The sequence below is a fragment of the Cucumis melo genome, chromosome 3 (genome assembly GCF_025177605.1).
Source record: "Cucumis melo cultivar AY chromosome 3, USDA_Cmelo_AY_1.0, whole genome shotgun sequence".
Classification (NCBI taxonomy): domain Eukaryota; kingdom Viridiplantae; phylum Streptophyta; class Magnoliopsida; order Cucurbitales; family Cucurbitaceae; genus Cucumis; species Cucumis melo.
This window is the reverse complement of record NC_066859.1, coordinates 22656968-22671726: the sequence shown is the minus strand read 5'-3', so window position 1 is coordinate 22671726 and position 14759 is coordinate 22656968. Positions and strand designations below refer to the sequence as shown.

The 14759-nt window shown below is 29.8% G+C and overlaps 1 protein-coding gene across 4 annotated transcripts; it reads left to right on the top strand.

Moving 5' to 3' along the window:
- Positions 1 to 4510: 4510 nt before the first annotated feature.
- LOC103496482 (probable phytol kinase 1, chloroplastic) lies at positions 4511 to 13854 on the top strand. Of its 4 annotated transcripts, none has more exons than XM_051082833.1 (7): positions 4511 to 5212; positions 6161 to 6228; positions 6354 to 6485; positions 6588 to 6703; positions 6792 to 6906; positions 7065 to 7212; positions 13648 to 13854. In XM_051082833.1, the coding sequence occupies exons 1-7, from the start codon at positions 4925 to 4927 to the stop codon at positions 13675 to 13677; spliced, it is 897 nt and encodes a 298-aa protein (XP_050938790.1). In that variant the 5' UTR covers positions 4511 to 4924; the 3' UTR covers positions 13678 to 13854. The 4 variants fall into 4 exon arrangements, with proteins under 4 accessions (XP_050938790.1, XP_050938788.1, XP_050938789.1 ...); XM_051082831.1 differs by lacking the exon at positions 13648 to 13854 and adding an exon at positions 7929 to 10758; XM_051082832.1 differs by lacking the exon at positions 13648 to 13854 and adding an exon at positions 7924 to 10758.
- Positions 13855 to 14759: the final 905 nt, after the last annotated feature.

Here is a 14759-nt window from a genome sequence, read left to right as displayed (position 1 = left end):
TTCCACTTATCTCAACTTACCCAAAGTTGAAGAATATTTCTGATTTAGTCTTGGTTTGGGAAAATCTTCAGTTCAATCCCCCAATTGACCTATCACGAAAATAATTCCATTAACTCCATAATTAAATTATTTAAGGTCTAAAATTCTTTATTTGACGGGAGACAACCAAAATCCAAACAAAACTTACCAAAATAAGTTAAGTGGCTCAAACGGCTAAGAAAATAGGGGTGGCTCGGTTGAGGCTGTGAAGCAGCTCGGGTAAGGCGGCTGGCGCAGGCGTATGGCTCGACTAAGGCACGCGGGCGGCTGGAGCAGGCTCGGATGTAGGCTCGGGTGCGGGTTCGGTTTGCAGAGAAGAGACGCGGGTCGGGTTTCGGTTTTGCGGAGACACGGCTTCCGGCTGACGTTCGACAACGACGGCGGCTAGTTGTTCGTCGGTGGCTACTCCTCAACGAGACGATGCAGCAGGGCTCCACGTGAACGGCTTGGAGACGCGACTCAAATCCACGAGTGACGGCTGGCGCGGGAATGAACCGGCTGAAACTTGCGGGCTGAAGCTTGGTGGCGTACGGCGGGCTGCGGGTCGACGGCGGTGACGGCGCGGCGTAGACGACGACGAAACCAGCTCGGACGGCGAACTGAGGACGGTGCAAGGAAGGGTGTGGCGGCTGATGGCGGTGGTGGAGTGGCGGCGGCGTTTAGGGTTTCTAAAAAAGATTTTGGGTTTCCTTTGTGCGCAGGTCCCGATGCCTATTTAAACACAATTAATAAACCAATATTATTCTCTTTCCTTTTCCTTATTTTATTTCAAAACAAACCAATCTTCTCCCTCCTCATTTAAATCTCAACGAATCTCTCTTATATCTTCTTTTTATCTTTTCCCAAATAAATCACATAATCTCTCTCCTCAACTAACCAATCATCTTTATCTTATCAAATTTTCATAAGTCATTATATTATTCTCACAATACAATTGTTAAGTCCTTAGGTCCAAAATACCTCCAAACATACATAACCAAAACAAACATAAATTCCAACTTAACAAAAATTTGATATTTTCAATTATCCAGTAGAATCAAATCTCCATAAGATAAAATCTTCAACATTTAAATACCCAAAATCTCAAAATTATACTTAAGATAATAAAATTAAATTCCTAAATTTTTGGGGCGTCACAATTGTTGTTGCTCAAATCTCCTTTGTTGTGTTCACTCCCTCTTGAATGTGATAATTCAATGCTAATTGTAGTTTCTTGGCTTTTGGACGTGTGATTGATCCTAGAGGTAACACAAAGGCATCTTGGTTCATATCACCAACAACATAACGAACAACACGATGATCATTGATTCCTAACACAAGGGCAGAAACAGAAGTAATGATTTTCTAGCCTCTCATCAAAACAACGATTTCAACTACATCTTAGCCTTTATAAAATTCAATGAGCAGCTGTTAACTAAATTTATTACTTCCCAAAGATGAATGCTCCGTTGAAAAAAGTTATTAATTTTAATTATTGTATACTACCTAATATTTTCTTCCACATTTGATCCACAAGATTTCAATAAATACTTTCTTCTTTTCTTACCTTTTCTTTTAATTTACACCATCTTCAATTTTTTTTTTTTTTATAAAAAATGTTACTACACCTTATACCATATATATATTCAAAACTATTTCAAATGACACATTTGTTTAGTACTTAACATATTAAAAAGTAATTGATCTGTATACATATATATCCATCTTACATATAAAACATGTTTTAGTTAATTTTATTTATTTATCACTACATTTAAAAAGAAGATGGATGAAGATCATCATGATCAAGAAGGCCCAGATATCTAACAGCTTTTATCACCAGACTCAGCATAGGTAACTGCTTGGGGGGGTATATAAACCTTTCTATCAATAAGACTATCATCTGGGGGGTATATTAACCTTTCTATCAATAAGACTATCATCAACAGCCAATACATGGAAATGGTGGTGGTGTTGTTGTACTTTCTCCTCAACTTCTGTTTTCTTCAACTCCATTTTCCTGGAGGTTCATGAAGAAGTGAGTGAAGAGAGAAAGAACAAAGAACAAATAAAAAAGAAATACTTGTAGTTGTAGATGTCATGTGTGTTTGTCGCGTTGAATGTAAATTGTAGCAAAATCTTTTAAATGATAAGATTGTTGAAAATATTTATAAATATAGCAAAATGTTACGAAGATCATTATGATGGACTACCCTATCAATAACTTCTATAACTGCTCTAATAATAGTCAATTGCGGTTGATAAATAGTAAAATTTTATTATATTTTATAAATATTTTGGTCTATTTTGCTATATTTGAAAACAACCGTAAATTTAAAATATTTATTTCAACATTTTGTCTTTATATTTTTTCTAACATATCTATTGACATTGACATTTCATAAAATCGAAATCTTTGGAATTTTTATCTATGTCGACATTTTAAACATTACTTTCAATAAATTTTAAATTTAGTTATGCAAAATCTATATGATAATACTTTTTCAGACAAGAAAATACACATCGTATGAATACATTTTGGGAGAGAAATTACTAATGAAGGTTAAATCATGTTTTTATACGATAAAATCAACCAAGTGCATGAACAAGATTTAAATTTAGTTTAAAATATATAGACTAAGACAATGTACATTTGAAAGTTGATAGACTAAAAACGAATAGAAAAGCTTATCAATAATGAAAGGACAATATTTTAATTAATATTTAATTATTTTCTTTTATTTGTTCTCCTTTTTCCCTTTTATTTTTCTTGGTTAAGATTTTGTTTGATTGCCAAGAAAAAATCTAAATATCTTTGTTCCCATTAGGTTATCATCAAAAAGAGTTGATTTTAGGTGTTATTTTGGATTTGATTGAAAGTTTGAGAATTTTCTTTTCACCTAATTTAAATAAATACCCTTTAGGTTCCGAACATTAAATTCAACCACTAGAGATGGTGAGAGAGGAAAGATCAAGTTAAAAGGAGAAATTTAAATTCTCGATTATAGTTTTAACTTCTAACAACTCGGTAAACCACTCTCGAAAAATCAATTTAAACACCGTCTCTCATAAGAGGACTTATAGAGCCATGACCCCACCCACTTGTCCACTTGGCCACTTGACCCCTACTTCACTTTACTTTCCATGATTCCAAGAAGCGTCATCATTCATCCTTTCATTTGTTTGGTAGGGTACCTTGAAAACTTAACTTGATAGAGACTTTTTATCCAATATTCGTAACCAATTCCAGATACATAATTAATTATTTTTTGTATTTAGCTGACCCATTAGTGTGTATGACCCTAGTTAATTTAGAGTTCCAAACACACCACACAATAATGACAACAATGGGCTTCTGTGTGACACTCCTTTTGGAGCTTTACCATATCATATACATATCCCAAATTTCAGATTGAGACCGTAAGTCTAGTTCCACAAGGCATTCTAAACTATTACACGCAAAACAAAATAATCATGTTTTTGTTCTGTGTTTTTCTATCTTGGTTTTTTATGCCAATCAATGCTGCTGGGTGACAATACTAGAAATTTCTAAAGAAATAATTAAATATTTCATATTATAAATAATCAATGTTAATCCTTCGTAAAATATGAAATTTTGCTATATCTAAGAAAAGTCTATTTTCATTTCTATACTTCCAATAAATCTTAATATTCTTTTAAATAATAGCAAGGCAATACGGGTTTAGATGCATCAAAACATCTCACCTTAACACATTCATCATGTCCCACTCTAACTCTTATATTTAGTCTAAAACACAAGTGTATTAATGATTTTTTAAAAAAATATTCTATTATCTATAGCCTTTGCTATAAAATTTAGAGTTAAAAATAGGAGAATTATCAAAAATGATAAAATGGACAAACTATTTGCATTTTATGGCAAAATTAAGTATAATAACTTTTTGTTCTTTAGTAATTTTTATCATAGAGTGCAGTTATTCTTGAAAAAATCTCTTAAAATATTCATGTGTTTTATTTTGTTGCATGAGAATTAATGTTATTATTTAACTAATTTTTTGTAGAAGTTAATTTTGAAGATTAAATTTTATATTTATTCAAAGAATGAATACAAAAATTGGGCCGTTTAAGGTATAAAAGACAAAATTAGTATTTTAACCATAATATAATGATTTAAATTAAAAGTTCAAATATCACTTAGACAATTAGATTTTCGAAATTTTAAAACTTATCGTATTTATCATTTTGATAATAAAATTACCTTTGTTTTAAACAAAATTAAAATAAAGTTAAAAATAATTTTTCTAAAAAGAATGGCTTAGAGATTCAAACAAACGTTTAAAATAGTTCGAAGACTAAAATATAAATAACAAATCGTAAAAACCAACTTCTTTTGTAAACTTTTAATTATATAAAAATTAAGTTCTTAAATTTATAAAACGTTACGATTTGAATCATTAAACATATAATAACGTTAAAGATTAATTTCGTATATAATCAAATTAGAATGATGAATTTTAATCTTACTCTAATATTAAAATTAATAATACAAATATTACGTTAATAGAGTAAAGTGGATGCCGGTCCACAATAAAACCTACGAAATTCTTACAATTTCTACCTACAGAAACAATTTATTCATCCGGATATTTTGTTCAGGTCGTACGACGTGTCGTTTTTTTCCCCATTAAATGCAATTAGTTTTCCACTATACACATTCGATTCATCGTCGCATGCCGGTCCACAATAAAACCTACGAAATTCTTACAATTTCTACCTACAGAAACAATTTATTCATCCGGATATTTTGTTCAGGTCGTACGACGTGTCGTTTTTTTCCCCATTAAATGCAATTAGTTTTCCACTATACACATTCGATTCATCGTCGCTTACCGTCCCATCAGCCTGTGGCTGTGTAATTGCCGCCATGAGCCTCCTGGCTCTTAGCCGCCGTGACTGGATTTCGACCACCGCCGTCCTTTTTTCCCTCTCCGTCGAACTGAAACAGCCTCGGATTCTACCTTTCCGAACTCTCCACCGTTTACCGCCGGTATTCCGGATTCCTTCTTTCTCCTCTAGCCGCGTTTCACCTCCAGTACTCGCAGTGTCCAGCGACGTTTTGCATGATGCTGGCGCAACAGCGGCTGTTCTCGTCGGTGCCTACTCGCTTGTTCGCGGATTCGACAATCTCACCCGGCGGAATTTGATTCAGCAGGTTCGTCGTCAATCTCATATTCTCTTCCTCGATTGCATATGCAACTTATTTTGGTGATAGTATTGAGCTAAGTATATGCGGTCGAGTGGAGATCTGGATAGTACATTCGGAAATAGTTTATTAGGCAAAACGATATGTACGTTTTAGTCTGTGCCTTAGAAAGGTATATTTCCATTTCCACAAATGGAAGAGTGATGCATTGTAATGAAGAAATGCATTTCTGGTTTTCCTTTCTCAAAATGAAAACGTGGAATTAAATTTTCTTGGAAGCCGCTAACCTAAATATAGAAATTCTGGCAAGATTCTCTACATTTTGAGTTAATCGAAAACCTTACGCATCTCGCTTGATTTGGCTGACGAATATGGGTATAAACAGAACCTGCATATAATTAGTAAGTAGTTCATTGCATTTAGCTAGTAGGAAAACTATCAGAACCTGAATCGGGTAATTTTACAAAAACAGAATCATAGTTCACCATAGCCCTTTTTGAAATGTTTTGGAAGCATCACTGCCATGGTAACTGATTGGTTTTAAGTATCTTCCTCTTAGATTTGATCCTCTAAGGTGTACGCTTTAGCCCTGTTAATGGATCTGTTCAGGGCCTTTTACTTTTCACTTTCTTTGAAGTTCATTAACATCTGGGTTTCAGTTGATAATCAGATTTTCTTTAATCTACTTCCTCTTGGCCTTGTATTTAATGTTCTGTTTATTGGGTTTCAAGGATGTCGATTACAATTCTATTGGATATGAATTTTTTATAATACCAACAATTAATTTGTCACTCCTCTCTGCACATCAACTAATTTTCATTTTATATAAGTAGTAGTTCATTAGTAATTTGTGGCCATGGAAGAAAATCTTATAGAAAGCATTGTATTCTTTGTTACTTATGATCATGAATAACATCAATATTTTTCTCTTTTGGTAAATGGCCTTCAATGAAACAGAATTTGAGCAGAAAACTTGTCCACATATTGTCCGGATTGCTTTTCACAATGTCTTGGCCTATATTCAGGTAATTCTAAGCTTGCTTTCCCTTGCAGAGAAGTTTACTCCCCTCATTTATTTTGCATACCAATGATTTAACTCTGGTGCTTCTCTTTCTCACCACTTCAGTTTAACGTTTTGATTCTAGAATAGCACCTCAACGGAGGCTCGGTTCTTCGCTTCAATTGTTCCTAGTGTGAATTGCTTGAGGCTTGTTATCAATGGCCTCTCATTAACCAAAGATGAAGGACTTTTGAAATCACTTACTCGGGAAGGAAAACCAGAGTAAAGTTCCCTATATCTACCTTCATCCTTTTCAAAATCCCTAAACTCCTTAAATTATTATATATAACCTCAGTTTATAACCCCTTTAATCTAAATCTACAGGGAATTGCTGAGAGGGCCTCTATATTATGTTCTAATACTGATTTTGTCAGCTGTTATCTTCTGGCGTGAATCTCCAGTTGGTTTGATCTCACTGGGAATGATGTGTGGAGGAGATGGTAAAATCTTCACCTTCTTTTTAATTAAATCCCCATTACTACTTCTATTATTAGAACTGCTAACTTGTTTCGATTTAACTAACTGCAGGTATTGCTGATATAATGGGAAGAAAGTTTGGGTCCAAAAGGCTTCCTTATAATCAGGAGAAGAGTTGGATTGGTAGCATTTCTATGTTCATCTTTGGATTTTGTGTTTCCATTGGGTGAGTTCTTTTTGCTTTACTTCCCCGGCATGATAATAATTTTGAAATGGTTAAAATTACTGTACAAATTTTTAATGTTTGGGAGTGATTTTAACGGTTTTGGTACTCTGATTTGTGGAAGTAACTCTGAGGAAATGTTTTTGTTGCTATGTGTGTAGAATGTTGTACTATTACTCGGTTCTTGGATATTTAGAGCTGGATTGGGTAAAGGCAGTGCAAAATGTTGCTTTAGTTTCTCTGGTGGCAACTGTGGTGGAGTCTCTTCCCATTGCAGAAGTTGTAGATGATAATATATCAGTCCCACTGGTCAGTATGGCTGCAGCCTTTCTAACCTTCTGTTTTTATTAGGACTTTCCCCTTTGCCTCATCACATCTCTCTCTTCTCTCTTTCTAATTTCACTTATTTAAAATCATTTTTAAAAAATAAATTAAAACAAAGTTACATGTTTCATTTGGGGATAAATGAAAGTGATATTGTAATTGCACCCTCACATTTTAAATAATAAAAATTGAACTTTCAAACTTCTGTAGGTTAAAACTAGATCTTTCTAAAGTTTTCGATGATAGTTAAAAATTCAACCCTCAAATTTATACAATTATACAAGTATAGTCCAATTTTAGCTCTTTATAATTTTGAGGGGTTGATTTTTATAATAAAGAATTTGAAGGTATAATTGCTGCGTCACGATTCTAGCTCATGGTGTGGGCTTTTGCACTTCGTCCTTTTTATTTAAAAAAGTAGAAATAAATACCTCATTTTTAGAAATGGAAGCAAAATGTAACCATGGATTTAGTGAAGTCTATGAGTGCCCTAACTTTTGAATTGAAGCCTTAGGTTTAGTTCGGCTTTGCAGTTTTAAACAAAGTAAAAACAACAACAATAATAATAATTTTGTCGAAGACAGAGATGCAGATTATCAATCCATGAATTCAAACCTTAAGAATGAAAAAGATAAAAGAATTAGCAGCTTTATGTTGGACACACCTTTTTTATAACTTATGTTTAACATGTCATAGGGCAGCACTTCTATTTTCTCTGCTTGCTTTATATGAAAACACTTACGTGGATCTTACAAGGATTCCTGTCCTATAAAAGAAGACTTGTGTCCATAGCTTTTGTTGACAAGAGGATTTGAATCATAAATCTCATCTTGTGGTTACTAATACACTCGAATGATTAAGCTTTTGATAGCAATACCATTTCAATTACTAATTAGTTTAGATAGTTGGGCCTTTGAAGTTTTATTTTCTTTAAAAAAGAATTAGTTATAAATATAACAATTAAATTCAAAATAATAGCATATAAAACAAGATCTTTGAAAAATTGTAACTATGACAACATTTGTCAAAATCTATTAATTATAGAAGTCTATTATTAATAGATCATGTTTAAAATATTGGTCTATAGATTATAGAAGTTTATCATTGTTGCAATCTTTTTTAAATGTTGCTATGCTTGATTGTCATTCCTAAAACTTTTACCTATTATAATTATCTTTAAAAAATCGTAATGAATTAAACTTTAGAATTTTGGTATTTTTGTTTATTTAGTCTCTTAAGAATTGTTAGATATTAAGTTTTTAAGTTGTTGAATTTTGTAAGACTGATCACAAATTTATAGGAGTATTATACATAAAATTTAAACCTATAACTAATAGGTTAGTTAATGCTGAAATATTTGAAGATTTATACATCTTACACACACAAAATTGATTTTTCAAAAACGTAAAATTGAATCTGAGGGACTTAAAAGCACAAACTTGTAAAGTTAAAAATATAATTTTGGGCTAATTTTTACGAGTTTTAATTGAAACAAATTGTTTTTTTTTTTTAACAAAATAAATAAATGGTGATGTATAAGAGTACCTAGGCCATGTCAAGTGGCAGAAAAGGCATGCATAAGTCAGACGAAGTCAGATGTTCATGTGATAACATTCGCATCATTTCTGAGAGCATTCTCTGTTTTTGTCAACCACGTTGCTTTTAGTAATTTGGGCAGTCATTGCAAAACACGTTTCTAAATATGTTAGCTCGTGCAGTACTTTCAATAATATCCTAAATTTTTAAAAATGCTAAAATTTACTTCATATTGGAATCACAATCACAAACAATAAAAATAGAATTTTGTAAGTTATATAATCAAAATAATTTATATCTTTATATAAGCTTAAAGGTCCAATTTTAAATTTTGGATAGTTTTTAGTTTAATTTTAAAAATTCAAATGGTATAATTGTAACCATCACTGTATTTGAGGTGGTTTTTGCAATTTGTAACATCTTATGTTTTCTCGTCCCTTTGAACTTTTTTATTTTTTTTATTTAAATGTTTGTCCGAAAAAAATGTTTATTATTTAATTAAATTATTTAAATGTTTATGTCGGGAAAAATGCTTACCTAAACTTTAAAAAAATAATAATAACAACACATGCATATATTTAAAATAGAAGAATTTTCATGAATATAACAAAACACTAAAATATTTACGATCTAGGTAACAAAATCAAAAAGCCTATAAAGTTGGTTATTTTTTAAAATATTTCATATTTGCTCTTCTTTTTCATCTTTTTAATTTTTTTTCCTTTCTATCATCTTCTTCAACAATTTATAAAGGATTTATTATTTTTTTTAACTGTTATTTGATTGTTGAAGATTGTTATCAAATATAAAAGATCTTGAAAAAAAATCGTTAGGATATTGAGTAGTCAAATCTAAACGATCGTGTACCAAAAAATCTTTTAAAAAATCGTTTAGATTTGATACGACCGTGTAGCCAAATTTAAACGATCTTGGTACGCGCATTGAGTGTCAATTAATCGTATGTTGACAGGGATATTTTTTGTATTTTTTATTGTGACTGTGGGTCTTTTACGCTTTCGAAATTATTCTATAAATATTTTGATGTTTTGTTATATTTTTGAAAAAAACTTCAATATTTAAAATAATTTCAAAAATGGAAAAAGTTCACAAACCAACAATGAAAAGTATCAAAATGTCTTATTCAACCTGTGATTAATTGGCCACTCGTTAGGGTAATTCAAATATCCAAATTGTACCAATGTCCCAACGATTTTTTTCAAGATCGTGTACCAAATAAATATTCAATGTTTTTTTTTTCAAGATCATGTACAAAAAATAAAAGAATCTACAAGATCGTGTACCAATATCCCAACGACTTTTTTTTAATATTTTTTATATTTGGTACACATAGCTAAATCTAAACAATAGTGTACCAATATCCCAATGATTTTTGTTCAAGATCATACATCAACATCTTTTATATTTGGTATACAATCTTGAACCAAATAACACTCTGAAAAAAATAATACATTATTATGATTGATTGAAAATAAAGAATGATTTCAAAAAATATATGTAAAAGAAAAATTGTAGAAGAAGGAGAATAAAGAATATGGAAAGAAAAGAAAAAGTGAAGAAAAATAAAAAGGAAAGACAAACCTGTAATACTTGAAAAAATAGCCGACTTTACGAGCTTCTTGATTTTGTTATAGTTATTTTAAATATTTTGATTCAATTCAATACTAAAAACAGAAAACATATCATTAAAAAATTATCAAACAATTTTATAACATTACAATTTTCATATCTGGTTATCATTGGGTTTTTCTTTTTTAATTCTCTCTATGATTTCTTTTCTTTTTAAATCCTTGTTGATGTTGAGATGATAAATAGTAATCTTTTTATCGCTAATTGAGAGGCAGAGATAGTTGATGAAACGTACACTGGATAGTTAATTAGTACAACTTGGAGTGAGATCAAAGATGTATTTTATGAAAACTAGTTGTAGAACATATTATAAATTATGTTCAAATAAAATGTTGGTCCTTGTACTTAGAGATTTGTCCAATTTATTTTCTATATTTTCTATTGACCGATGTTAGTTCATTAAATTTCAATAAATCTTAATTTTAGTGCTTGGTCTTAATTTATTATCGATTTCTTAAGAATTTTTTTTTATCTATTTGTATTTTTATATAAAATTTGAAAAAATATTTGCATGTTATATTTATTTTCGCAAAAAATATTATTATATCATTGAGGGTATATAGACTACTATTAGATAATTGAATGTACATATATCAAAATTGAACCAACCTCAAACCGTAGGGATAAAAATAGTATTTTAATTTTTATAATACATTTTAGAATATATATATGGGTGTATGTATGTATGGATATAGATATATGTAGATGTATATGTATATACATATGGATGTGGATATGTATATGTATATATGTGTACATAAATGTATATGTGTACAGATATGTACCTGCGTAGAGATATGTAGATATAGATTTATTTTAAAAAATGAATTGCATCTATTTATATCGAGACCTATTATCTCTCTAAATATTTTTATTTTTATTTTTTTGTTTAATATAATTTTATATTTATGTTGTAAAAACATGAAAAGAGAGAAAAATACAATTTAATAAGATTGTTTTCTTGAGTACGATGACTAGAGATCAAACCTTCAATTAGCTTAGAGGACTATGCTAATTACTATTTAGCTAAGTTTACGATCTACTAAAATTAAAATTTAAAACTATGAAATGTAACTTTTTTGGGACATTTACTCCAATGGCTAAATATTTTAAAATATTACATCGATATATATATATATTTAATTATTTAAAATTAATTCAATACTTATTTTTTATTATAAATGGTATATTATTGAAATTATTTTTGAATGTGAATTTGTTCTTAAAATAACAAAAGATGGTTTTAATAAAAAAATTACTTCAAAACATATCCGTATTCTTGCTTTAATGGTGCCACTGGTCAGCATGGCAGCAACCTTTCTAACTTTCATCACGTAAACTTTATGGGTGGATGGTGTCCCTGATATACTTGCTCTCCTTTTTATGTTTTTAGTTCGAAATTTCCAACACACCACCTTTTATTAGCTTGAATTCTTTTTTATTTATTTATTTATTTTAAATATTACAATATTGTAAAGTTTTGGAAAATTATGTAAATTTTAAAATGGTTAGAGAACTATTGCAATATAAAAAAAATCATGGCCTTTTTACATTAGAACACGTCTAATATGTCTGTAAAATTTTATAGTTTCAATTAGTTTTTTAATAGTAATTTTTTAGCGTAATAATAAATAAAATTAAAAATTAGATGATGTAATAATCTTTATTTAATGTTTTCATATCATTATCATTTCAAACAAAAAAGAAAAACCTTCTGTCTATTTTAAAATATCGCAGTAATTAAATTATCGAATTAATAGGTTATCATTCCACTATTGTAGTGTATATAATGTTTTTAAGCTTGAAATGATGCATTGTTTTGTCGTATCAATTATTATTTTTATTAATTAAATCATTTGTTTTTAATGTTTTTTCTAAAATTTATATCTCAATTTAAAGAATATAAATGTAATGTATTGCTTTTGTTTTTCTTTTGCACATTCATCTCAAACAAACATTTGAAGAATCAATGTCTTAACGTAACACATTTTCACCTCGAATAGATGCATCCTATCTCAAAGAGTCGTGTTCTATCAACATTAAATGCACTAAGTCACTTAAGATTCCACTCTAAAAGTCAAGACCACTCGACGAGGAGTAGTATAAGAATTTATGAAAAATGTAGGGATAAAAGGAGCATGTAAAGATTCTTCCTATATAGCCTTTTTAATACAGTAGAGACTCGAGAGAGATAAAGATAGAGACTAAAAAAATTATTGCAATTTTTAATATGCGACTTTCTTAAAATCAATAATGCACAGGAAAAATCTAGTTTCTTGTTTGAAAAAAAATAATAGTTGCAAAATGGTATCTTTTTTATTCTCAACATAACCTGTCGTTAATTTCAAACTACGTAGACCATTTATAGTTAGTCACATGAGTATATTAGTGAGAATGACTATCTCTATTGGTGTAAGGTCTATTTGGGTTAAACAAAAAGCAAACTATGAGAGTTTTATGTCCAAATTGAATAATATTATATCATTGTAGAGATAATTAGATGGTTTGTTGTCCGTTGAGAATCTCACATTGGAAAAACCAAGTGAATTCACACTCCTTATAAGATAAATGAGTTAATCCTCTCATTTGCTAATTGGTTTTGAGATTAAATCTCATATTATCAAATATGGTATCAGGTTTCCTAAAATCCAAACAAGTATTTGACTCGATAGAAAGAAATTGAGATTTCACCTAGATTGAAAAAATGAAGGAGAATTACTCCTCTACATTGCTATTGGTTTTGTAATGATAACTCTACTATCAAATATTATATTGTCAAGTTCGTTTTAGATCATTGGACAACAAATGATAATAATAATCGGTTAACCACAAGTCAATGATATATTCAATGTGGAGAATAGGAAGCATAATAGAGTATCACAATAAAGCCTTAACAAAATTATTAATCTAGGTTGGGAATAACTATCATTGTAATAGTTTATAATTAATGTTTCAATTGGAAATATGACGATAATAATAATAATAATTATTATTTTGATCATTGTAAATATTGTAATTGTTTTGTGGTTATAATGATACATTTTAGTGCATTAACACTTATAGATATAAAATTACGTTTAGATCTAAAACCACTATTCTTTTTATATTATTTGAGGAAATTTGTGTTTGGGGGTTGTTCTTCTTCTTTTTCAAAACTTTGATTTCTTCTCTTTCTTTTTCAAAACTTTGATTTCTTCTCTAAGCAATATTTATTTTTGATTACATTCCTTACTTCAGCGAGTGCACACAGTTGAGAAGTTGTGTTAATCTTAAGAAACAACCGACATATGCGATTTAGCACGTTGAGGTCGCTCTGAATTTTGTGTTCAAGATAATGGTTCAGCAAGGCACAACAATCATTGACATTTGTTTTTCCAATAATGTATACTATTCGACATTAACTTGCAATGTATATTAAAATTACAAAATTGATAATTTGAAGGATATCTGCCCTTGTCTTACACAAAGATAACTATCATGGGAAATAGTTTAAATTTTGAAATCTATAAAGATAATTATATATTGGGCTTTGAGTTAGAAACATGTGAATTAGATTTTAAAATATGTTGGAATTTCAAATATCTCATGAGTTTTTATTTTAAATATCTTTTGATGATAGAAAAATTCATTTAATGACAATCATCTAACTTTCGCGTTCCATGGAGGACGAAATCACCTACAAAACAAATGAGAAAAACACATTACGGAATGTTTGTCACTACACCTCCAAATGGAGAGTAAGCTAAAAAAAATATGTGGAACCTACCTCTATTTTGGAGCCATGATCTCTTTTTTCACAATGGGGTGAACCCCCAATTCCCAACCTAAAAGGTATGAAGGCTAAAACCATGAGGGAGCAAGAAGTTTGTCTTTGTGACAACAAAATTTGCCTCCATTTTGGTTGCTAAAGTCGAGATGTCCATATTGGACTGATCTACCTAATTTTCTCATTTATTTTGATCATCCCTTGATTTTATGTACTCATTTGGCACTCATATGACTTTATGTACTCATTTGGCACTCATATGATTATTATTATCCCAATTTTCCTCGTAATGTTATGTTCTTTCTAACTTGTGTCTTTGTCCAAAATGATCAATGAACAAGATATCTCTTAAATTGTTATTATTATCTTTCAAACAAAATCAACTACGTAAAATTGAGCTGTAATTATTTTTAAAAAAATTAATAAGTGACTTAATAAAAAGTGTATAAATTTTGCAATTTTAATATCCATAAGTTGAAATTTAAAAGAAAAAATCAAGTGAAAATTGATGCAAGAAATTTATAGGTAAAAATTAATTTTCATCAAATTTACAATATGGCATTGAAAAGAAATGCACACAAAT

Bases quoted from the DNA above. Each gene is read 5' to 3' on its own strand.
- LOC103496482 (XM_051082831.1), top strand. From the start codon at position 4,925: ATGAGCCTCCTGGCTCTTAGCCGCCGTGACTGGATTTCGACCACCGCC. The intron at 6,907-7,064 runs GTGAGTTCTTTT...CTATGTGTGTAG, and splicing joins GGATTTTGTGTTTCCATTGG to AATGTTGTACTATTACTCGG. The intron at 7,213-7,928 runs GTCAGTATGGCT...GTCATAGGGCAG, and splicing joins ATAATATATCAGTCCCACTG to CACTTCTATTTTCTCTGCTT.